Here is a 26,428-nt window from a genome sequence, read left to right on the forward strand (position 1 = left end):
ATTAGCTCTCTTTAACTCGAAGCCACTAGGTGGAGGTAAAAATACAAATAAAACAGTACCAATATTTCTCTCATAACACTGTTACTGAAATACTATAGGTTTCTCTTTTAGTGATAATTTTGAAGCCTAAGAGATGGAACTTTAAATTAACTTTTAGATATGCAAGTTGAAATCAGGCAGATTTAAGAATTCTGTACATGGGACAACTACATTTTTCTAAAAATTTATATGTGTTTCTGCCTTCCCATCTTAAATGAGAAACACAGTTGAGATAGTTTTTAGAGGCAAGGAACTCTTAAAGGAGCCAGTCATAAAGACAGCTGTGCCAGAGAAATAGCAACACCTTATTTAGGTGGAGTTTTTAAGAACATATTTTTTTTAATAGAAATGAGGTATTCTATTTTTATCACAAGAACTGTAGAAAGCAGAGGAAAATCTATGGGCCAATTAATGGTCCAGAAGCAATGACAATTTTTAATAGACAAAACCATTAGGCACGTGTTAACTCACAGGGGACCTAAGACCGTGCCAGCTGCTGGGAACTTATGGCCCAGGAATTCTGGAACATAGCGTTCCACCCTGGATACAACTGATATCCTGCTGCTACTCAGGACAAATGCCTTTCCTCTCCTTCTTTCTCAAAAGCTTCTACCCATTGTTCTTTCTCCAACACACACACACACACACAGCCTCAGTACCTTAAAGGACACAAGTGAATTCAGGGATTCTGGTTCTAATATACATGACAAAGAATAAGTAAAATAAATAAAGCTACAGCTAGAAATAATATTTTCAGCCTGACTCTTCAACTGTGTAAAACTGGTTTCACCTTCTCTTTTCTAGTAATGCATCAATCTGTACAGTTTCAGACCAGGGATGAATGAACAAAGTATATTCCTGATCCCTTTTCCTTGTCTCTCTCAAGCAATTACTAAAGTTTTTTCCTTCACTATCCAAGTTTCTCTCCAATTTCTGTAGGTACAACTAGGTACACAAAAGAAGTGAGGAAGACGGAGCCAGAGCTATCCTTTTACAATTCAACTGTCTTCACATAACTCCACATCATTCCTCTAGCAATTACTACTTAAGTATATTCCTTTAATATATCACACTCATTAATTTTAAGGTTCATTACTGAATCAGTAATTTTAAAGAAAAAGAAAACACTACCAAAACTAGAATTAAGGAAATATGGTATTGTGAAAACAATCTAATGCCACCTCTGTCATGATTTTGATGAAAGCAAATACTGGCACAATTACTTTTTTCTATTACGTATACCTGTTGTTTTAAGAGTGCCTTGCGGAGGGAGACCCTCTGTTCAAGCTCTCGAAGCTCCTGAGCGTCTTGTGCCTCAGCCTGCATTTTGATCTTGCTCTGAAGTTCAGTCAACAGCTCCAGTTCCTGCTGCAGCTGCGTTTTCAAAGCCTGGCACTCTGCCTCCTGTGCTTCATCCAAATGCGGCTGAAAGAGAGAAAGAAAACAGATATATCCTCCTGTGAGCTATCTTTTCATGACCTTTGGAAAGGAGGAGGTGTAAGTTAAGACAGACTACTCTTCTACAGGGCACAACTGTTCTCTTTTACATCTTGGAGTAAACATCTCTGGAAAAGGAAAACACAGCAACCAATGACGGCATTATAAGGATAAAGCTATCATAAGCTATTCGGATGATGCCTAAATAATCATTATTTTTTAAAGAAAAACAGAGAATCTGATTGATATAAGACTGTGAATCTCTTCTCTCCAATGGAAATAACTACAGAACAGGGACAAGCATGCCACAGCTTATGGGCCAAATCTGAACAGCTACCTGATTTTCTGTTTTTGTTTTTCAATAGTCCACTAATTAGGAATGGTTTTTTACATTCTGAAATGGTCACATTTTAAATGGCTATGTAAATACCCACATAATAACCTCAATTTTTCCTCCTAAAATATTTACTATCTGGCCCATTAAGAAAAAGTCTGTAAACTTACATAGCAACTATTTTGTACCCGCACTCAAATGTGACCATCTGGATTCCAGATAAAGTACTACTTTTTGAACACTGCTTAACAAAGTTGCTTCTCCAATCTTGATACACTGTTGGTATATGTACTAAACCTCTGCAAGGCACCAACAGAGAGCCTATGTGGAGCCTCATGTCCAAATGTATCAAAGAGAATTACATATGCATCATGCATATTTCCAAGCAATGCTGAGAACAAGAAGAATATGGACCACCATCACTATTTCCCAAGGTGCAGCAGAGTTTTCATTTCCAACTTAATATTTCAATTGTTGGGATTTTATTCGGGCGGTGAAAGGAAAGGGGCACTAAATTTGTTTTGCCTAAGCAAAGTAAACTTACAGCTCGAGTGGAGAGCATTTCATTCATGTTGTGGTCATACTGCTCAGTTAAGATGGCTAAGTTTTGGGTCTGCTTCTCCTTAGGGTTTACTCTTTAGCACCACGAGCAAAAACCTGAAAGTCAGCTAACTAATCTTTCAAAGGTCAAAGAAAAGTTATGAGGCAAGAGAAGGGACAACCCTTCTTGTGGTAATGATATCAGACTACATAAACATTTTTGAGATAAAATAATTTGAGTTCAGAAACAGAATAAATAACTCTGGCTTTAAACCACAGGTTAATTATTCTATGAACTCAAGTTTCAACAAAACTTAGTAAGATGAGATATATTTTATAAGGTATACCCATCAAGCCTACAAGTAACAACACTCATTTGCTACACAAAGGCAGAACCTATAGTTGAAATTATTTACCTCAATATATATACTGCCAGATATTGAATGGTTAACTAAGTGTGCAAATGCTTGTATGACCAAATACTCTTGTCAAGGAACTAGTTCACATTCTTTGCTCCGATACTACAAAATCAAATATATATCCTTTTCTGCATTTTACACCAATTGAGGTACTAAGTCATAGTCAAGTACCTTCATTGTGTGAAGGGTCAAGAAATGTCTAGCTAGAAAGACAAACTCTTGGTTTAGTTACACTTAGCACTGCTCTTAAATACTGCCCTTGGTTAATAAAATTCCTCCAAGTTAGCCAGAAATGGAACAGTGAAATTTAGAATTCTCTTCTGACTTTGTGTAACAGCCTCCATTCTTTAAAAAACTTTTAAATATTCAAATATATTGCCAAGAAAACGATAGTCACTCCATATCACTAGCTAATGACAAAAAGGAATGTCCTGAAAATTTTTCTCAACAAGATTAATACTTATACCAAGAACAAACTGTATTAGTCAATGTTTCACTCAAGTGAAAGCAGGATAAACATGTTCCAGTTGTTTCTTAATCACTTAATACTGACAAAACGTCACCTAATGGCAGATGAAGAAATGGCAGATAAACAATAGGTGTTTACCCAAGTCATTCCTCAGAAATGGTGCCCCAATGTCTACAAATACTGTCAGCTTACCTAAGTGTGCAAACTGAAGTCCCTATCCCCCTTAAAGTCTTGGAGAAAGTTGGAATAGTTGCAGCTATTGAAGTTGAACTTCTACTTAGCAAGTACAAATTTACCTTTAAAAAGTTGCAACTATTACTTATGTAAATGAAATGACATGATGTTAAAATAGAGTCTGTTTTCTCCAAGAAGGAACTAGGGTTACCAAAGGGAAGGGGTTGGGGAGCGTGGGTGGGGAGGGATGGAGAAGGGGATTAAGGGCACTATTATTAGCACTCACAATATAGTGGGTTCACAGGGAACGCAGCACAGCACGGAGAAGACAGTAATGACTCTATAGTGTCTTACTACGCTGATTGACAGTGACTGCAGTGGGTTGGGGGGGACTGGATAGTATGAATGAATGTTGAAACCACAATGTTGCTCATGTGAAACCTTAAGATTGTTTATCAATGATACCTTAATTTTAAAAAAAGAGTCTGTTTTGTTCAAATTGTGCAAGTAGATAGATATATACAACTAAGAGGAACATGGTGATTTTCTTTCCCACTAAAGTAACAGAACAATTTCTTTTATGGGAAATCTTGAGCTTATGTATCATGAGAAGGACGTTTTCTATCTGAAGTCTGACTACGACTGTGAGACATTATTTTTCCCCTTGATTTTTTAACAGTATCTGTAAAAATCAGACTAGTGTCTACAAGCTTTCAAACTGAGAAGGCTGCCACAACAGGGAACAAAAAGGAAGGGCTAAACAGCAAACAACTAACCTCTTCCAAGCCCCAGAGAAATGAAGTCGTATCAGATTTATGGTCTGACCAAAGACACTAAACAAGCTTTCAGTTTGGTTTACTTCTGGGTGCTGCTCACTTTAAAACTGTAATTCATTTTATACACATGCTTTAAATATCTTTTGGTGGGAAACCCTACTATGTAACCACTACAAAGACAAAATAAATCTGGAAAATCATTATGAATTCTGATTGTGATAAGCATTAACTAATGACGGTTATGAGGGTAGTCAACGTACGAGCCACTCTGTAAACGATGTTCATTAGCTGTTTTGAAGATACAGCAAAGTATAAAATTTTACTTAGATTCACAAGGAGAGGGTGAATCTTAGCTTTGCTTCTGTGTTTTGTTCAGGACAACTTGTATGAATGGAGTTGAATAGGAATCAGAGATACCACTAGGTGTGGTTTAGCTTCTGGTTTGGACACAGATTACTTCTGTGAGTGAATTCCACTTCACTTCAGGAGAGTTATTCAGGTAAGTGTTGTTACCTGATAGTTTTATAGTTAAATTGCCAAAGAGTTTGAAAAAGGGTATAAAGAAGATAGTGTGGAACCGGGGCCTTATTGGATGTAAATACAAGTTTACAATGTGCAGACATGTACAGATTAACTGAGGTACTACTGTGGGTGACAACATATATAGTGGGTCATTTTGGTTTTTTGTTTATTAAGATTCATGTGATTATACTTATTCATTACAAGTGATAAAATTTGAAAATTCCTTGGAATTGTTAACTATGGTTGATTTTGGTAGAGGGGGCTGGACCAGGTGGCCTAAAGAACAAGGAGAGGGAAACCTTTAACTTTATAATAAATACACTTTGGCATCTTTTGAATTTTGTATCATATAAATAAATTTCTCTATCAAAGCAAATACAAAATTTAAAGTCCTTTGATATTATATATCACCAATACTTGTCTTTCCTTATTTGTCTACAAGAGAGCATATAATACCTTGCTTCACTCTGATGTACTAATTAAAAAAATACACTCCAACTACACATGCCCTGGTCTTACCTATGTTATCAAACACAGAAAGAATGGGAGTAACAGTGTGATAATTCCACTATTCCTCTAAAGATGAGTATTGACAATGAAGGGAGAGGGGGTAAAAAGGCATTTTTCATTCACTGGTTTCTGTACTAATTAAGAACTTACTGCCTCTTTTGGATACAAATCACATTCAGAGGAAATAAGATTCCAAAACTATAAAACTTGGAACAACAGAGAGAAGCCAGCAGGTTAGTATGTTGATATGTAGATTATAGTACCAACACTGGACATTTGGGTGCACTTAAAATGAGAATTTTGACTCTTATTTACGACACTTTCCACAGTTAAAAAGTTCTGGCCAGTTTTTGGTACTCTGCTGAGAAATACACAAGCAGAAGTCTGTAGCCATAGACCCTCTACACCAACACTAACCCAACATGCTGAAAATGAAAAGAAAAAAAGCTTATTCAATTTCTTGATGACAGACATCTGGCTTAGACTTTTACTGTTTACATGATGCCTTTTATCTGTCCTCCTTTGCCAAGAAGCTTAGGCTAAAGGTACCTTCAGACTCTTAGGCTGCTGACGAACCTGCATGACATGCTTCCGCCTTAGTTCTCGCTCTCTCCGTTTATTACGCCCCAGCTGGTCAGTGAGCTCGGTTTGATGCTGCAGACTCATCAACTCACAGCGCATCTTCTGCACTGTGTTGAGGTGGCGGAACTCCAGTTCTTGCGTGGATTCATGCTGTCGCAGTAGCATTGCATGCTCTAAGTCCTTTTGATCCTTTCTTTTATTTAATTCCTAATCCATAAAAAAAGACAAAGGTGTAATTTGCTGATGTACAAGGCCAGGAGAAAAAAAATCCTAAGAAACAGAATAACCAGGATATATAGATGTAATCCTCTGATTTAATAATGGCTGCACAGTGAATATTAGACTTTTATTACTGGAACTGTAGAAAATGGGCAATTAGTAGTACAATTGCCTTATCTGTTCATTTACTATTTATACTACTTTTAGCAATAAGCTTAAGACATATCAAATCTGTCCCAAGAGACTTAATGTCCTTTCTACTCTCTTTCCATCATTTATGTTTCCTAATTTTGTATTGAACAGAATTTCTAAGTCATCCTTTGAATTTCTTCAGAGTATACTTTCAATTCTATTACATGCAGTATACCCAGTATAGTGCAGTGGTTAAGAACACAAGACTCCAGGGCTAGGCTGCCTGCTTTCTAAATCCTGGCTCTGTTACTGACAAGCAGTGAGTCCTTGGGTTAATTACTTAAACTCTCTGTGCTTCCATTTCATTACTTCTCAAATGGAGACCATAACATAGCTGTTTCATAAAATTAACGTGAGGGTGAAATGAGTTCATAAGTGGAAAGCTGTCAGAACACCTACCTCCTGATCAATAAATGTTACTACAATTTTTTTCAGTTTAAAAGATCAAATGTACAACACACACACACATACACTCACACACACTCTCTCTCTTTTTCTATGTAGAAGGAAGTCAGACGTGCCCCCTTTGCCTCTGCTGCCCCTTCTCCAGGGGCCAACATTTGGTGCATATGTTTCCCAACCTTCCCCACACTTATCGTGACACAACTATTACACAAAAACATACAGTTTTAAAATTGAATAACAATATATATTATAGGCATATAATATGCTTTCTTTACCTAAAAATATAATGGACAAATACAGATTAAAAAAAATCTTTTATAGGAAGTTTGTGCTTTCTGATGCCATAGTTTTTCTATTTTTTGTTTTATGACAAATTTTCAATAAACATCTACACATGATACACCATGTAATTATGTTACTATTTCTTTAGGATAGAATTCTAGAAGCGGATTCGATGGGTAGAAGATACATGCAAATTAAATAGTTAAAGCTGATGAATTATGCTCCAAAATGGCAGTGTCAATTTATATTCTTACCAACATTGACCACTTTCCCATGCCACTACTAGGACTAACCAATTTTTTAGACCGATCTTATCTAATTGATGCAATTGTTTTCATTTGAATTTCTTTAATTATTAGTGAATTTGAATAATTATGTTATACTTGAAGTTTATTTTAAGCCACTCTTGGAAATAAATTGATCTATGCTCATAGGTATACCTGATAATGAGAACCGTTGTTTTCATTGGCATAAGTTTCTACATATTCCCAATGAATAATTTCATGATTATAAAACTATGTTAAATGGTAGTATATACCTTCATGGCACCCATTTCGGATGAAAAGGCATAAGTTATCCTATTAATTTTCTCATATTTAAAAATTAACAGTTCTTCCATTCATGGAATTAATATTTATTATATATTTACTTATTACATATTTATTGAATACCTATTATGGGCCAGCCACTAGCTACAAGGCCTGGATATATCTAGCCACTGGATATAACAGCCCTGAACAGAACCTGGGACTTCATCTAATTTCCATTCTACTTGGGGAAACAGAGATCCCCATAAAAAGTGTGTGCACGTATGTGTGTGTGTGTGTGTGTGGTGTGTGTGAGAGAGAGAGAGAGAGGGAGGACTGCAAGAATATTTACAGAAGGGAGGAGGATTTGGAGATCAGAATTGAGGAGATATGAAGTGAGGGAGAAGGTGAACTGTGTGGGTTGGGTTTCCAGGGAAGAAGGACTTAGGCAAAGGCAAGCAGAGGCGCTCTAAGGCCCTGAGGGTGGGATGTGACTGACATATTTTCAGGAAGATTCTGATTTCACACCATTTACACATACCTCCCTGACAAGGTCCTGCTCCAAGTTGTGGCACCCAAGTAACAACTTTCTTTCGAAGAGACGGCATTGCAGCTCTAGGTACCGGCTCTGATGCTGAAGAAGATTGGTCTTTTCCTCTTCTTGGAAATGCTGTATGTTCTCTTTCTGCTTTGAAAGCCATTCCTCTCTTTCTTTTCTTGGGGTGCTCTTGTTTTCATTCAGCTCCTGGCAAGATAAAGAACAACTGAGTTCAGAATACATAAAAATTAACTACATGAATATACTATTTGGTAGCTGGTAATCTTCAGTAAAAGTACTTAATTTGTGCCCTCTCTCGTGGGCAGGCAGGTCAATTACCTTAAAGGAGGTAGGTAGTATTTTTCTGTTTCTGGAGTTATCCATGAAGTAGGACAAGAAAAGAGAAAACAAACACTAGAAAACATGCATACATTTTAGCTTTGCACAGCTATATTTAGGATGGCTCATAGCTTTGAAAGCATGCAATGATTGGTGAATGAAGTAAAACATCTTTCTTTAAAGTCCTCCCAAAAAGGGGAAGAAGACAGTGCTTTCAAGTAAAAATCACACTTGAATTAAAATTAAGGTTAAAATATAGTTATGTCTCACTTCTTGGTTTCAACAATAGAAATACTAAGTTTTTGGCAAAGTTAAGGATGGGTTCAGTATAAAAGACAGGAAATTAAATGGAAAATCAACAAAACCAAAGGAAAATAGAGACCTTTTAGAATAGATTTAATATTCAGCTCTATAACCACTGAACAAGGCAAGACCAATGTTTTTCTACAGCATTTTAAATATCATCTCACAAACTACCTAAAAAAAATGTATTTATACTGGACAAGATGAGAATGTTGACAATATACTCAATGATGCAAACCCGAGGATGCTAATTAATACTAGTATATTTCAACCTAAAATGCATCAACCTTGCAGAGAATATAAATCAGCCATCTCTTTCCTAGGTCTAAGATGATTTTTTAGAGACTGTTAACCTATGGTTCTTCATCTGTTGTTCAAGAAAGAAACCAATTATTCATTACTTTCATTGATAAGATTTTCAAACACATAAAAATAAAAAACACATGTTTGTAGTTCTCAACTTAAGGATGTCAATGAGAAGACAGGGATAATACAGGCATATACAGAATCACTTGGCTATGTTTTTCAAAATCTTTTGCCAAGGAAATTTCCCACCCACAAAGACTATAGTATGTCCCTTCCTCTATACTGAAATTATCATTCTAAATGAACACACACACACACACACAGACATATGCAGACACAAAACTACCTTCTAACAGAAAACAAACTTGTTAGACTATGAATTGTATGCTTAAAGGATTATCTAAAACAACATATTCATTTATAAAACTAAAACCTGATTTCATTAGGAAACAACAATAGAACTGCATTTTGTTGGATATTTATTTACAGTTGGGAATCCTATTTACCATCTTTTCAAATCCCATGTTCTAGTATTGAGTTTAGCTTTTAGATTACAGTAATGGGAATACACAGCAGGTTATATTCTTTAAAGTTGGAAAAATCTTATCAATGAACCTCACTCGGCAGGGTATATATAGCAAGGCTTTGTGCCACCAATGTCCTTAATAAGACATATATGTCTAATTATAGGTCAAATTCCTACACACAAAAAAGCACTATACCAAAGAGATTATGATTATTTTATCAAGATTAGTTTATCTGTGTGCTAATAATTAATTACATGGACTAAAAATTTCAGTCCATCAGTTTGTAAAAGAGGGTGTAAACTGGGGAAGTCTTGGTGGGTGGGGAATTTCCTTGGCAAAAGATTTTGAAAAACATAGCCAAGTGATTCTGTATATGCCTGTATTATCCCTGTCTTCTCATTGACATTCTTAAGTTGAGAACTACAAGTTTATGTGCTTTTTATATTTATGTGTTTGAGTATTTTATCCACAAAAGTAATAAAGAATTGGTTTCTTTCTTGAATAACAGATGAAGAACCATAAGGTCAATAGTCTCTGAAAAATCATCTTATACCTACAAAAGATGGCTGATTTATATTCTCTGCAATATAATAAATATGCTATAGTTGACACATACCATTTTCCTGTCCTGACCACTATCCTGAATAATAATCCCCTTTCAGAAATTGCCTTAGGACAACATGGCTTTCCTCACAGTTAGACTAGATCTGAGATAAAAATAAGTTCAAGAAAGCAGCACATAAAGGGCAAACACACATGAAATCCTGTAGCCATAACGACATAATTAGCATGCTTTCCTATTAAATAAAATGGGATGAGAAGAAATGCCTCTTATCCTTCTTCCGTGTTAAAATCAGAATAAGAACAAATTATTGTAATCTGAGCCCAAAGTAAGAAGGTATGATTTACTTTTAAAGGAAGAGATGTATGGCTCTTTTTCACAGCTAAAATATTTTTATTTCTAGTGACTCAATTACTTAAGAAGTGCTTAGGAAAGCTACTAAATAATAGCTTTATAAAATAATTCACATTTTCAAGAGATCACTCTTTTTAGATCCCACTCAACTGAGGATCTCAGCCATTGAAAAGTAATAGGTTATAATCAATGTCCTCACTTAAACTGATATATTGTTAGTGGCCACAAACAAAAGAAAAATTTATCTTGATGGTTCTATGAGTAGATCAATATTGGATATAACCAGTAAGCAGGTAAATGGCTTGAAAATTTTTATAAAGTAAATACCTCCTTAAGCTGTTCCTTTCGAAGTTTGTATTCTCTCTTCTGGGTCTTCAAAAGGCTATCCAGTTCTTTCTTCTGCTCAGCCTGAATACGTTGCTGAAATTTTTTCACCTTTTTGCACATCACTTTAGCCTATAGGAAAATTTTTAAATGGATCAAATTAGCTAAGTAGATAAGCTTCAAAGCAGCAGTTTAATACACATTAGCAAGGATATTTCCTCCCACCTAAGAATATAAAATCAGTATAATCATTACCAAAACAAGAATATCCAATAAATTATTAACAAGTATTACTCAGCATCCTTATGATTTGAATTTCAGAGAACCACTAAAATGGAACTCATCTTTAAAATGCTGATCTTTTACAGGGTCAGTTTTTTCACCTTTTTTCCCCCATTTAAGTGAAGTATGCTGCCCGACACCCCCCACTAATAAAACAAAACAAATGTAATTAAGTTATGACCTTTTATCTAGCTTGACTTGTGTATTAAACAATGTAATACGTTCATCTTCAAATTAAACCCTGACTTTTAATTTGTATTTTAAATAATATGAAAATGTTAAATATTAAATACCTGTATATTATTATTTTATTTCTGATGATACATGCAATAGTTGGCCCTTAAACAACGTGGGGATTAGGGGTGCTGACTCCCAACAGAGTAAAAAAATCCTCCTATAACTTTTCATTCCCCAAAAACTTAACTACTAAAAGCATACTGCCGACTGGCAGCCTTACTAACAACATGAACAGATATTCACACATATTCTGTATGTTGTATAAATTCTATACTGTATTCTTACAATAAAGCTAGAAAAAAGAAAATGATCTTTTAAACTGTCTCCCAAAACATTTTCCAAGACCTTTATTGAAAAAAAAGTGTGTATAAATGGGCCTGTGCAGTTCAAACCTATGTTATTCGAGGGTGAACTATACATATCCATTGTAGAACATTTAGGAAATACAGAAAAACACAAAGAAGAAAAATCTTGCATGATTTTACCACCCAGAGATGACCAATACAAACATTTTGGTGCATACCCTTCCTAATTTTTTCTAGGCATGTATAGATATTGATATAAATATATAAAACAAATCTAAAATCATATTGTACATCCTGTTTAATGAATTCCTTTCCTAAAAATGTTAGTATCTACCTCTTTACAAAGTATTCAAGAAAGTACAACACCAAACAGGATTCTAAATATTTCTACATTCTTTCACCAAATTATTTCAAAATCAAATGTTCATTTATACCAGAAATTATTTTGCTAAATTCTCTGTTCCTGTGAGAGAGTGATTCTTTTTTTTGCAGGGAAAGGTGAACAGGGTAGCTATAAATGCCCCAGGGCAGACTAGCCAGACATATTTGAAGATATGGTGTAAATTTATTGAGAAGTTTACATTTTACTTGACAACTGTGATTATCAAAATAAATTGAAACTAATGGGACACCAAGGAAATTAGAAACCAGTTTTCACAAAAGACTCCTAAAAAATGCACCTTTATCATACAGTAGAATGATACTTATTTGTAGTAAACAAATGGGCTAAATCTGAATCTGAAACCCTCTTAATTCCTCTTAATTTAACATTCTCTGTATATTACAGTACTCTTCAATTCTTCTGATATAAAAATGCTACTATAAATTTAAGGTTTCCAAAAAGTGCATAGAGAATGATGAATGTTTTTTTGACACCTAAATCACCTACTAACTGATTTATCAAACTTCTCAGATAACCAAAGTACCCACGGCCTAGAACAGAATACTTAATGACTTTCTTTTTCATGACGGTATCATTGATATACACTCTTATGACGGTTTCACGTGAAAAATAATGTGGTTACTACATTCACCCACATATATCATCGAGTTCCCCCCATACCCCACTGCAGTCACTGCCCATCGGTGTTCTAAGATACCACATCACTACATGTCTTTTCTGTGCTACACTGTCCCCATGATCCCCCCAACACCATGTGTACTGATCATAATAGCCCTCAATGACCTTCTCCCTCCCTCCTCAACCGCCCTCCCGCACCCCTTCCCTTTGGTAACCGCTAGTTCCTTCTTGGAGTTTGTCAGTCTGCTGCTTTGTTCCTTCAGTTTTGCTTCATTGTTATACTCCACAAATAAGGGAAATCATTTGGTACTTGTCTTTCTCTCCCTAACTTATTTCACTGAGCGTAATACCGTCTAGCTACATCCATGTTGCTGCAAATGGTAGGATCTGTTTCTTTCTTATGGCTGAATAGTATTCCATTGTGCATATGTACCACTTCTTCTTTATCCATCCATTTACTGATGGACACTTAGGTTGCTTCCATATCTTGGCTATTGTAAATAGTGCTGTGATAAACATAGGGGTGCATATGTCTTCTTGAATCTGACAACTTTTTTTCTCTGGGTAAATTCCTACGAGTGGATTCGTGGGTCAAATGCAATTTCAATTTTTAGTTTTTTGAGGAACCTCCATATTGCTATCCACAATGGTTGAACTAGTTTACATTCCCACTGGCAGTGTAGGAGGGATCCCCTTCCTCGGCATTCTAGCCACCATTTGATGTTCCTAGTCTTTTCGATGTTGGCCATGCTAAATGGTATGAGGTGATATCTCATTGTGCTTTTAATTTGCATTTCCCTGATAATTAGTGATATGGAACATCTTTTCAAGTGCCTCTTGGCCATCTGAATTTCTTCTTTGGAGAATCGTCTGTTCATATCCTGTGATCATTTTTTAATTGGGTTATTTGCTTTTTGGGTGTTGAGGCATATGAACGCTTTACATATTTTGGATGTTAATCACTTGTTGGATATGTTGTTTACAAATATATTCTCCCATACTGTAGGATGCCTTTTTGTTCTGCTGATGGTGTCTTTTGCTGTACAGAAGCTTGATGTAGTCCCATTTGTTCATTTTTGCTTTTGTTTCCCTTGCCCAAGGAGATGCATCCAGGAAAAAGTTGCTCATGTTTATATTCAAGAGATTTTGCATATGTTGTCTTCTAAGAGTTTTATGGTTTCATGACTTACATTCAGGTCTTTGATCCATTTTGAATTTACTTTTGTGTATGGGGTTAGACAATAATCCAGTTTCATTCTCTTGCATGTAGCTGTCCAGTTTTGCCAACACCAGTTGTTGAAGACGCTGTCATTTCCCCATTGTATGGCCATGGCTCCATTATGGTATATTAATTAACCACATTTGCTTAGGTTTATATCTGGGATCCCTACCCTGTTCTATTGGTCTTTGGGTCTTTTCTTGTGCCAGTACCAAATTGCCTTTGCAGTAGAGGTTGAAGTTGGGGAGGATAATCCGCCCCCTGCTTTATTCTTCGTTCTCATGATTGCTTTGGCTACTTGGGGTCTTCTGTGGTTCCATATGAATTTTAGAACTATTTGATCTAGTTCACTGAAAAATGCTGTTGGCATTTTGATAGGGATTGCACTGAATCGGTAGATTGCTTCAGGCAGGATGGCCATTTTGACAATATTAATTCTTCCTATCCATGAGCAAGGGATGTTATTTCCATTTATTAGTATCTTCTTTTTCTTAAATGTCTTGTAGTTTTCAGTGTATAGGTCTTTCACTTCCTTCGTTAGGTTTATCCCTAGGCATTTTATTCTTTTTGATGCAGTTGGGAATGGAATTGTTTTCCTGATTTCTCTTTCTGCTTGTTCATCATTAGTGTATAGGAATGCAAGAGATTTCTGTGTATTAATTTTGTATCCTGCCACTTTGCTGAATTCAGTTCTTAGTACTAGTAGTTTAGGGGTGGATTCTTTAAGATTTTTTATGTATAATATCTGTCATCTGCAAACAGTGACAGTTTAACTTCTTCTTTACCAATCTGGATGCCTTTTATTTCTTTGTGTTGTCTGATTGCTGTGGCTAGGACCACTAGTACTATGTTGAATAAAAGTGGAAAGAGTGGGCATCCTTCTCTTGTTCCTGACTTAGAGGAAAAGCTTTCAGCTTCTCACTGTTAAGTATGATGTTGGCTTTGGGTTTGTCATATATGGCCTTTACTATGTTGAGGTACTTGCCCTCTATACTCATTTTTTTGATATTTTTTACCATGAATGGATGTTGAATTTTGTTGAGTGCTTTTTCTGCTTCTATGGAGATGATCATGTGCTTTTTGTCCTTATTTTAGTTAATGTGGTGGATGATGCTGATGGATTTTCAAATGTTGTACCATCCTTTCACCCCTGGAATAAATTGTACTTGATCATGATAGACGATCTGTTTGATATATTTTTTACTATGATTTTGTTGAGTGTTTTTGCACCTATGTTCACCAGAGATATTGGTCTGGAATTTTCTTTTTTTGTGGTGTATTTGCTTAATTTTGGAATTACAGTGATGTTGGCCTCATAGACTGAGGGTGGAAGTATTCCCTCCTTGTCTACTTTTTGGAAAGCTTTAAGGAGGATGGGTATTAGGTCTTCACTAAATGTCTGATAAAATTCAGCAGTGAAGCCATCTGGTCCAAGAGTTTTATTTTTAGGTAGATTTTTATTACCAATTCAGTTTTGCTGCAGGTAATTGATCTGTTCAGATTTTCTGTTCCTTTCTGGGTCTGCCAAGGAAGGTTGTACTTTTCTTGAAAGTTGTTCATTCCTTCTGGGTTATCAAGTTTCTCAGCATACAATTTTTCACCGTATTCTCGAATAATTCTTTGTATTTCCGTAGTGCCCATAGTGATTTCTCCTTTCTCATTTCTAGACACTCTTTTTTTCTTGATAAGTCTGGCTAGGAGTTTTTCTATTTTGCTTATTTTCTCAAAGAACCAGCTCCTGCTTTCATTGATTCTATTGTTTTATTCTTCTCGATTTTATTTAAGCCTGCTCTAATCTTTATTATGTCCCTCTTCTACTGACTTTGGGCCTCATTTGTTCTGCTTTTTCTAGTTTTGTTAATTGTGAGTTTAGACTGTTCATATCGGATTTCTCTTCTTTCCTGAGGCAGGCCTGTATTGCAATATACTTCCCTCTTAGCACAGCCCTAGCTGCACCCCACAGATTTTGCATTGCTTGATCTGTTTTTATTTGGTCATTGATCCATTGATTATTTAGGAGCATGTTGTTAAGCCTCCATGGGTTTGTGGGTCTTTTCATTTTCTTTAAGTAACTTATTTCTAGTTTCATACCTTTGTGGTCTGAGAAGCTGGTTGGTTCAATTTCAATATTTTTGTATTTACTGACATTCTTTTTTGTAGTCTAGTATATAATCTATTCTTGAAAACGTTCCATGTGCACCTGAGAAGAATGTGTATCCTGCGGCTTTTGGGTGGAGCATTCTGTAGATATCTGTTAGGTCCATCTGTTCTAATGTGTTGTTCAGTGCCTCTGTTTCCTTACTTATTTTCTGTCTGGTTGATCTGTACTTTGGAGTGAGTGGTGTGTTGAAATCTCCTAAAATGAATGCATTGCATTCTATTTCCTCTTTTAATTCTGTTAGTATTTGTTTCACATATGCAGGGGCTCCTGTGTTGGGTGCATAGGTATTTATAATGGTTATATCCTCTTGCTGGACTGACCCCTTTATCATTATGTTTATCATTATGTAATGTCCTCCTTTGCTCTTGTGGCTTTCTTTCTTTTGAAGTCTACTTTGTCTGATACAAGTACTGTAACTCCTGCTTTTTTCTCCCTATTGTTTTCATGAAATATCTTTTTCCATCCCTTCACTTTTAGTCTGTGTATGTCTTTGGGTTTGAAGTGAGTCTCTTTTAAGTGACATATAGATGGGTCTTGCTTTTTTATCCATTCTATTGCCCCGTGTCTTTTCATTGGTGCATTCAGTCCATTTACATTTAGGGTGATTATCAATAGGTATGTACTTATTGCCATTGCAGGCTTTAGATTCATGGTTACCGAAGGTTCAAGGGAAACTTCCTTACTATCTAAGAGTCTAAGCTCACTTAGTGTGCTATTACAAACAAAATCTAAAGATTCTTTTTTTTCTCCTCCTTTTTCTTCTTCCTCCATTGTTTATATATTAAGTATCAGATTCTGTACTCTTTGTCTATCCCTTAATCTACTTTGGGGTAGTTGGTTTAATTTTGCATTTGCTTAGTAATTAATTGTTCTGCTTTCCTTAATGTGGTTTTATTACCTCTGGTGACAGCTATTTAGCCTTAGGAACACTTCCATCTATAGCAGTCCATCCAAGATACACTGCAGAGACAGTTTGTGGGAGGTAAATACTCTCAGCTTTTGCTTATCTGGAAATTGTTTGATCCCTCCTTCAATGTTAAATGATAATTTTGCCAGGTAGAGTATTCTTGCTTCTGCTTCATTGCATTAAATATATCATGCCACTCCTTTCTGGCCTGTAAGTTTTCTGCTGAGAAGTCTGATGATAGCCTGATGGTTTTCCTCTGTATGTGATCTTTTCTCTCTCTCTGGCTTCTTTTAATATTTTCTCCTTATCCTTGATCTTTGCCATTTTAATTATTATATATTTTGGTGTTGTCTTCCTTGGGTCCCTTGTGTTGGGAGATCTGTGCACCTCCATGGCCTGAGAGACTATCTCCTTCCCCAGGTAGGGGAAGTTTTCAGCAATTACCTCCTCAAAGACACTTTCCCTTTTCCTCTCTCTTCTTCTTCTGATACCCCTATAATATGAATATTGTTCTGGTTGGATTGGTCACACAGATCTCTCAATATTCTTTCATTCCTAGAGATCTTTTTGTCTGTGCCTCAGCTTCTTTGCATTCCTCTTCTTTAATTTTTTTTCATTTATCGTCTCCTCCACCATATCTAATCTGCTTTTAAATCCCCTCATTGTATTCCATAATGAATGGATCTCTGTTCTGGATTAGTTCTTGCATTCTTGAGCATTTTTCTGTACCTACATGGATGTGTTTATTATTTTTTAAAAATCTCTTTTAGGAAGATTGATGAGTTCATTTTCACTTGACCTCTTTTCTGGTGTTTTGTGGATTTTGGTTTGAACCAGGTTCCTCTGGCATTTCATATTTGTATGTGGCACCCTCTAGGACCCTGAAGGCATACTCCATGGAGTTACTTAGCCCGTGGAGTGATGTCAGGGTCTCAGCAGAGCGACACTGGTGACTGGGGGTTGGGAAGAGCTGTTTCCTGCTTCCCGGCTACTGTGCATCTCTCCACAGCCAGACTAGTCAGCTGAACACACAGGTGTAACCCTCTATGCCTTGCATTTGTAGCTGCTGTAGGCAGGACCTCCCTCTGGCTGGACTGACACCAGGGCAGGAGCAGCTGGTTTGTAAGCCAGTGCCAGCCTGCCAGAAGGTGCAGCAGGCTGCATATCATGGTGGAAGGCTTCGGAGCTCTGTAGCAAGCCAGGCAGATGGAGCGCCTGAAGTTCCTGAAATGTTTCCAACCTGCTGGGCAGAGTGAATCTGGACAATTTTGTCTACCTGTCCTTTCTCCTGAGCAGCAAGCTCTGTGCAATCCTTGTCCATTTAGTAGCCATCTCACTGTTAGGAAGTCTCTCATACTGCCTGCCTTTCTTTTGTCCCAGAGCAGCTGGATGTGAATCCCTGTTTTCCACAACAGCTGGAATCTCAGTCTGTCCAACTATTCCTCCTGTCTTAGCTTTCCAACCCCACTAATCTCGAGCACCATGCAATATAGGTTCTTGCTCCCACAGCAGATCTCCAGGGCTGGGTGTTCAGCAGTCCTAGGCCTCCACCCCATCTCCACTCCATTTCTCTTCCTTCTGCCAGTGAGCTGGGGTGGGAGAAGTGCATGGGTCCCCCCAGATCACGGCTTTGGTATGTTACCCTTTTTGAGGTCTGTTCTTTTCTCCAGGTGTAAGCAGTCTTGTGCTGCCTTCTTTCCTGTTGATCTTTTAGAGTTAGTTGTATTAACTATATTTTCGTATTATATGTGGTTTTGGGAGGAGGCCTCTCTCCCACCTCTCACATCGTCATGTTTAATCTGATCTACCTGACTTAACCACTGTTACATGATAAAAGTATCAAGTTATCAGGACGTAATTCCATATCTACTGGTTCCCGACTCAGCACTTGATATTTTACCTATTATATAAATAGTTCTCCCTTTCCCCAATTGACTTGCTACTTCTGGGGAACAGATACCCTAACATCAAAATGCCATCTTGGTTAATTTTGAAATAGTCACAAGGGAGAATAAACACATTAGTAACACTGGTCAGCTACCTCTTTTTCCACTGCCGCCTGGTGTTTCTTGAGAAGCTTCTTCATTTTTGCAGCAAAGGTCTTACGCTGAGTTTCAAGGTCTTTCTCTAATGTGAGGCGATGCTCATCCATCTCAGCCTTTAACTTTTTTACCAGATTCACCAGCTGTTTCTGATGTTGCTGTGTCATTCTCTTACAGCCAGACATTTGTTCTCTGAGCTGACTTTCCTGCTCATGTTCTGGCATTTCCCTTGTAACCTACAACAATGGAGAGGAAAGAATGAAGTAAAGCAAAACCTTTTTCTTTCAAAACCATCTTAGACCAGTCTACTATCAACTAAGTAGGTAATTCATGTAGGAGATCCCAGTCAACAGCTTCTAATAAAATTTCATCTGAAAAAGCAGAGCAGCTAGCTGGTTCTAAAATTTAAGTGGGAATGTAAAGGCCCTCGAATAGCCAAAGTTTTGAGGGGGTATGAAAAGTTGGTAGATGTAAACTTCAGTAATCAGAACAGTGTGGTATTGGTATAAGGACAGGCTGAATAGAACAAAGGAACACAGTAAAATCTGGAAACAGACCCACATATATTCAGTCAATTGATTTGCAACAAAATGTCAAGTTAATTCAAAGAGGAAAGGAAAGTGTTTTTAACAAAGCCTGCTGTAACAACTGGTTAGCTGTATTCAAAATATATAAATGCTTAATCATGCAATACACAGAAATTAATTTGAAAAGATTCACTTGACCTAAACCTGAAATCCAGAATCATGGAGCAGAGGAAAACACAGAATATTGTCATGACCTTGGGGTCAGCAAATATTTCTTGGGTACGACACAAAAAACACTGATTATAATTTTAAAAATGTACAAACTGGATTCTTGAATAGAGGCAAAATTCAGATAATGTAAGATTAATCATTTAAAGTGAACAATTCAGTAGCATTTAGTATATTCATGATATTCTGCAACCACTGCCCCATTGTAAAGAAAAAAATGTACAAACTGGATTCTTAGAGACAAAATTCACATAATGTATGATTAATGATTTAAAGTAAACAATTCAGTAGTATTTAGTATATTCGTGATGTTCTGCAAGAATGCCTGTATCTGGTTACAAAACATGTATAATACTTCAGAAGAAAACCCTGTATGTTTTAATCAGTTGCTCTCTAAGCTCCCCTTCTGATAACCACCAATCTATTTTCTGTCTATGGATTTACCTATTTTGGATGTTTCATATAACATGTGACCTGTTGTGTCTGGCTTCTTTCACCTAGCATGTTTCCAAGGTTCATCCATATTGTATAGGATGTAACAGTACTTTGTTTCTTTTTGTAGCTGAATAATATTCCACTGTATGCACATACCCTCATTTGTTTATCTATTTATTTGTCGCTGGACCTCTGTGTTGTTTCCACCTTTTGGCTTTTGTGAATACTGCTTTTATGAACATTTGTGTATATGCATTTGTTCAAGTACCTGCTTTCAATTGTTTTGGGTATATATCCAGGAGTAGAATTGCTGAGTCATGGGGAAACGCTATGTTTAACTTTTTGAGAAATCATCAACTGTTTACCACAGCAGCTGACATTTTACATTCTTACCAGCAATATACAGCAGAAGTTCCAATTTCTCTACGTGCTCCCTAGTTGTTATTTTCCATCTTTGTTTTTGTTTTTCTCTTTTAATAGCTAGTCATCTAACAAAACAGCAGCAGACTCACAGAGTCCAAGAAGGGACTAGCAGTTACCAAAGGGAAAGGGGTGGGAAAGGTGGGTGGGAAGGGAGGGAGAAGAGGACTAAGGGGCATTATGATTAGTACACATAGTGCAGAGGGGGAGACGGGGAAGGCAGTAATAGCACAGAGAAGACAAGCAGTGATTCTATAGCATCTTACTGTGCTGATGGACAGTGACTTCAATGGGGTGTTAGGTGGGAAATAGTATGGGTAAATGTAGTAACCAGTGTTGCGCATGTGAAACCTTCATAAGATTGTATATCAATGATACCTTACCAACAACAACCAAAAAATAGCTGGCCATCCTAGTGGCTGTAAGGTGGTACTCATTGTAGTTTTGATTTGCGTTTCCCTAATGACTAATTATATTGAGTATTTTTTCATGTGCTGTTGGCCATTTGTATATATTCTCTGGATAAGTGTCTTTTCAAGTCTTTAACACATTTTTTTAAATTGAGGTATAGTTTATATATTAATTTGAATAGTTTTTTGGTGGAGTCTTTAGGGCTTTTTTTATTTAGTATCAGGTCATCTCCAAACAATGACAATTTCACTTCTTCCTTACTAGTGTGGATGCCTTTTATTTCTTTTTCTCGCCTGATAATGTAGCTAGGACTTCTAATACTCTGTTGAATAAAAGTGTTGTGAGTAGGCATCCTTGTCTTATTCCTGATTTTAGAGGAAAAGTTTTTAGCTTTTTCATGGCCTTTACTCATTTTTAGTGGGTTGTTTGAATTGGATTTTAAAACTAAAAATTTTAATTTATCACAGATGGAGAAAAAATATTTGCAGGACATATCTGAGATAAAATACCTGTATGTTTCTAATGAAAGTCAAACATACATATGCCCTATGACTCAGCCATTTTATCCTATGTATTTGTCACGGAAATTAAAACATCATATTCAAAGACATATACATGTTTGTAACATCTTAGTATGCTGATGGACAGTGACTGTACTGGAGTATGTGGTGGGGACTTGGTAATAGGGGGAGTCTAGTAACCATAGTGTTGCTCATGTAATTGTACATTAATGACACCAAAATGATAAAATAATAAATAAAGGTATTTATTTCATCTTCCACTTGCCCCTTAGCAACCTCTAATCTACTTTTTATGAATTTGCCTATTTTAGATGTTTCATATAAGTGGAATTCTAATAATATTTTTCCTTTTGTGTCTGGCTTATATCATTTAGCATTTTTTCAAGGTTCACTCACATTGTAGCATATATTAGAACACCGTTCCTTTTCACAGCTGAATAATATACCTTTGTGTGTATATATATATATATACATACTATGGATTGTTTATCCATTCATGTGTTTATGAGCACTTGGGTTGTTTCCATCTTTTAGCTATTGTGCCGAGTAACTTTTGGTAATACTGAAAGCAGTGAAGTTAAAAAGGAAGCATTCCTATCAATTGTGAAAAGGAGTTAACCTGACCTTCCAATGTTTTCAAGAAAATTTAAAATCTTACACGTGAAAGTGTAGCAAACATCCACATTTCCCAAACTGAGAAGTAATTTTCTACAATTACACCCAGTTTTATTTTTAAAATGTAAACGTTATGGAAAACACAAGAATCACTTTTCATTATCACCCACCTTAAAACTTTCTCCACGTCCCAAAGGCAACCATTATCATTAATATCATGTTGTATACTTACTATTTTTAAATACCTTCGTTTTCATCTAAGTAACTTCAAATAATACATTATATGGTATTTCTTTATTTGTTTATTCTAAGATTTTAAAAATATTCTTTTTGCATTCTCAAAACATGTTTCCTAAATGCAGACATTAAACTGGGAATTAAAAAGCCTTTTGCCATTTTTAAAATAAGTTGCCTAAATTATGTTCCAAACTTCTGAAACATCAAAGAAAAAAAACCCAAACTCTTAAACTAACCAGACTAGGAAAATTAGTTACCAAAGTTGAAATTTTTTTCACTGAAATCCAAATACTCACAGGTCTTGAACGGATGGCAGAATCATTAGACGTAATTGTTTCGATTCCCTCCATCACGGGTAGCTCATCCTTGTTACCCGAGGCATCCTGAAGAATGTCAACCCCACCGCTTTGACTCCTGGTCCTGCTGCACATACGGGGAACAGACTGATGACTTCCAATATTGTGCACTGCTCCTGCCTGTCCAACACCGTGATCTTGGTCCTGAGGGAAAAGAGCATTAGATTCAAAAATCTTTATCTCCTGAATTCTGGATTATTAGCACCTAGCACACCGCTTGGCACACACAGTCTTCAGAATGTTAGTGGTCGATTTTGAGAAATTCCTTGTATTTGCCAAGACCAGAAAGTTTATCAGTTGTTAGTTGACAGATTAAAAATGTGACCGAGTAAATAGCAAAAAGCCAAACCAACTCTGTGAAAAAGTTAATCAGACTTATTTCCAAAGTGTAGTCTTTTTCTAAACTTTTTGACATTACTTTGAAATCCATTTCTCCTACACATCTCATGGGGTATACACAGAGATGCTGCTCATTTCTCAAGGATTCCAATGGTGAAAACAAACCCCAACCTTTTTTTTAATCCTATAAGCATCCCTTTTAGTTATTTTTTATTGAAGCCTTTTATATTTCTTTTCTTCTCAGAATATAGTCTTTAGCCTAAACTTCTTCCACTAAGTAATTTAATATTAATTCCTATTTATTTTTATGTAAAATTAAAAATTGTATATATATTTTAATCATAATTGGAAGACTGTTCTTCCCAAGAAACCCGGCAAGCTTTGGTATCTGGGCACCAATATTATAGTCTTACCATACCAAACCTCTTTAAGATAGGCAGAATAATAATAAATACAGACCCATGGAATATGGAGGATCTTTTCTTACATCCACAGCCTAAAAAAGTTGCTGTTATTCTAATGTTTAATGACATTAGAATTTTATTAATTTCACTTTACTAAAGCATTTCATAAACCTAAAATAGCCCCAATTTTCTAGTGACTACTGTTAGAACTAAAAAACAATATCAAACATACCAAAACTGTATGTAAGAAAGTCTTCTATTTTATAATTCATTAATTATGTAGTGTTATTAAAAAGGAAAGTAACTACTACTCCTGTTTTCAGAATGCAGGGATCTTTCTCAATAGAAAGCAATAAAAAAGAATCAAAGCTTTGGCATTGGGACATGAGCAAAGAAGAAAACAGAAAATACTTAGACTAAAAAAGATAGCTCCACAAATCATAAGCTTTATATTTTCCTTTGAGGAACTTCTGTATCATTTCTACTGCAAATTTGGAAACATGGCAACTTGGAAACAACTCGGTCTCAAGAGTAATACATGAATCCGAACCCATATGCTTCTACAGTAAGTTAGTTAACCACTCTGAGCATTACTTTCCTCACCTATAAAATGAGTATTTTAGAACCATGTAGAGGAATGAATCCCTATACACAACTGAAAAGAATGAAGTGTTCTTAGTAACAGAATAAGAATGCTTGGTAATTTTTTTCCCCCAGGATAAATTTAGCTAAGTCACATGTTTATTTTATTTACTTTTTTTTAAAAAAGCAAGAAATTTCCAATTTAATAAACATATATCAAACATTACACAAAAGGCACTGGGGGAAAGGTTTATACAATAAACAAGACAAGGAGAATGGTTGGTAATTCTACTGACTTCCCTGTGAGCACCGTCAACTTCCAAAGCCTGTAATTTCAAATACTTCCAAAAGCGTGTCCCATGCCATCAGACAATCAGGCAAAAAAGTGTTCAGTAGACCAGAATTTTGAGAGGGACTAGATTAAATAAAAGTTGAACAGGTTTCTCTCATGAAAGACTTCACAGAGCTTTCTAGCTAATGTACACTACCAAGAGGTTGGTTTAAAGAATGCAAAACCTTTTTCTCCACCTGGGACCTTAGAGAATCACTGTGAAAACACAATCTGGAAACCACTGATATAAAAGATTCTTGGCAAGAAAAGTTCCATAAGGAAAGAAGCCAATAAAGAGACCCCAATACTTGAGCCGTTTCTAAGTTATTACCTTTTCTTCCTGTGCTTCTACTGCTGGCCCTTTATGTGCCTCCTGGGAAAGGACCTTCTTCGTCTTTTGATTGCACAGATCGTCCAGCATTCTTCTTTTTTCTTCCTTTGCCCTTTGAAGGAGATCTGTTACCACTGTTGTAGGGTGCTCCCGAAGAAGAAATGGGTGCTGGTTAAGAGTAGAAGGCAAAAGTCAGGTTGAGACCTATATATTTTTTCATTCAGATCAAATGAATCCCTCCTTGGACCCTAGAGTTACTATCCTAAATAATTATAGATAATGCATGTAATCTATAGTTATCTAATTCTGCTATGCTTTTTACTTCTTAATTTATAAAATTTAATTTACATGTATACACTCTGTGCCTACATAACTTCCCCTGTACTTTTTATGAAAACTTTGAATATGACACCTTTGTTGGCCAAATGAAAAGGCAGAGTTGAAATAATCAGAGTCTAAGTAAACATGAAGAATGAAGTCCAAATAGAGCCCTAAGTAAACGCTTACAAATTCTTAGAACTGGTTTCATACAGGAGACACTATCAGTTCTGAATTACATTAGATTTCAACAGGAATGTATATACTGATGGTGAATTACATAACATACTACTTGGGTATAATGGGTTCTTTATGTTGCTTAAATGAAACTTCATAAAACACTAGCAGTTGATTAAAAGACGTTATGCATTAGTGATTTTTACCATTAATATTTAATAAAGTGTAACATTATCCAATACAGAAAAGTAGAAAGAACAATTGAACTATAAGATTATCATTGTTACATTTCGTATTTTTTAGATATTTATTTTTTCTCAGAAATTTTCCATGTATAGATTTTTGTTTTGTAGTTAGCACACAGATTGCAGAAAGATGACTTGTGCACTGGAGTTCAGGAGATGATCATGAATTCTTTTAAGACTTTTACCTCCTTTATTAGCTCAAATTTATTTCTTCTCTGAAGAGTTGTAACTATATATTATTCTCTTTTTATTGCTGTAAGTATTATGTTATTTCAACTCATAATGCCTACAGATAATTTCATCAAATGTTCATGCCAAAATTACATAAGCATTACTCTAATTCTGGATAATTATTTTCAATTTTTCATTCTGAGATAAATAGCTTCATACAGTAAGTCACTTTTTTCCATTTTATTTTTTTTCCTTATGACAGACTGCAACAGAAATGTGATTAGGCCAAAGGGAAGGATGCACTTGACAGATTCTTCCTATCACTTCCAATAATGTCAATATACAAAATGGACCAGGTACATGAATACATATGCACGTTTGGGATCACCCAAGGTCAAGTATCCATTCCTGGTGGGTTGGGTTATTACCAAAAGAGCTTCTTTTGCCTTCATTAGGCAAATGTAAGAAGCCAGTCACATTCTTCCTTTTCCTGAGCCTTAGCTTGGTATGTACCACTATTTATAATATTTGGTCTTTTTTATCCAAAAATAATATATCTTGTAATTCTAAGTTATTTAATAGTTTTCTACAAATGGATCCTGCTTGTTTTTCACTTACATAATTCATAGCTATACTAAACCTTTTGTTGCTATTGTGAATACCTAGTTTTTGGGCTTTCATTTGAGACTGTAAGTGTGCTTAGGGACTAGAATTCCCTAAGTGTTACTGAAACTTTATACTGCTCTTCTACATACTGTAGTTGCAAATAACCCTACTGAATATGTACATGATCCTTTCAATAGCCTTGCATATTGAACTGCATGTTGGTGAGAATAAACTGAACTTCTTTGAAATTCTAAAACATTCATGCTGAAAGTCTAATTTTCTCGTGAAAAATCCACAAAATTCCTTAGGGTCACAAAAAG

General features: G+C 35.8%; 1 protein-coding gene across 1 annotated transcript in view; it reads right to left on the bottom strand.

The window, feature by feature from the left end:
- LOC130678862 (serine/threonine-protein kinase TAO1-like) overlaps nt 1–26,428 on the bottom strand; it is a 57,822-nt gene that overhangs the window by 4,538 nt on the left and 26,856 nt on the right. Inside the window, 7 exon segments of the mRNA XM_057497751.1 lie at nt 1,282–1,464; nt 5,770–6,009; nt 7,969–8,172; nt 10,684–10,812; nt 18,854–19,090; nt 22,545–22,748; nt 24,592–24,759. Of these exon segments, the coding sequence (XP_057353734.1) occupies nt 1,282–1,464; nt 5,770–6,009; nt 7,969–8,172; nt 10,684–10,812; nt 18,854–19,090; nt 22,545–22,748; nt 24,592–24,759 (1,365 nt within the window).

The sequence above is a fragment of the Manis pentadactyla genome, chromosome 3 (assembly GCF_030020395.1).
Source record: "Manis pentadactyla isolate mManPen7 chromosome 3, mManPen7.hap1, whole genome shotgun sequence".
NCBI classification, from domain to species: domain Eukaryota; kingdom Metazoa; phylum Chordata; class Mammalia; order Pholidota; family Manidae; genus Manis; species Manis pentadactyla.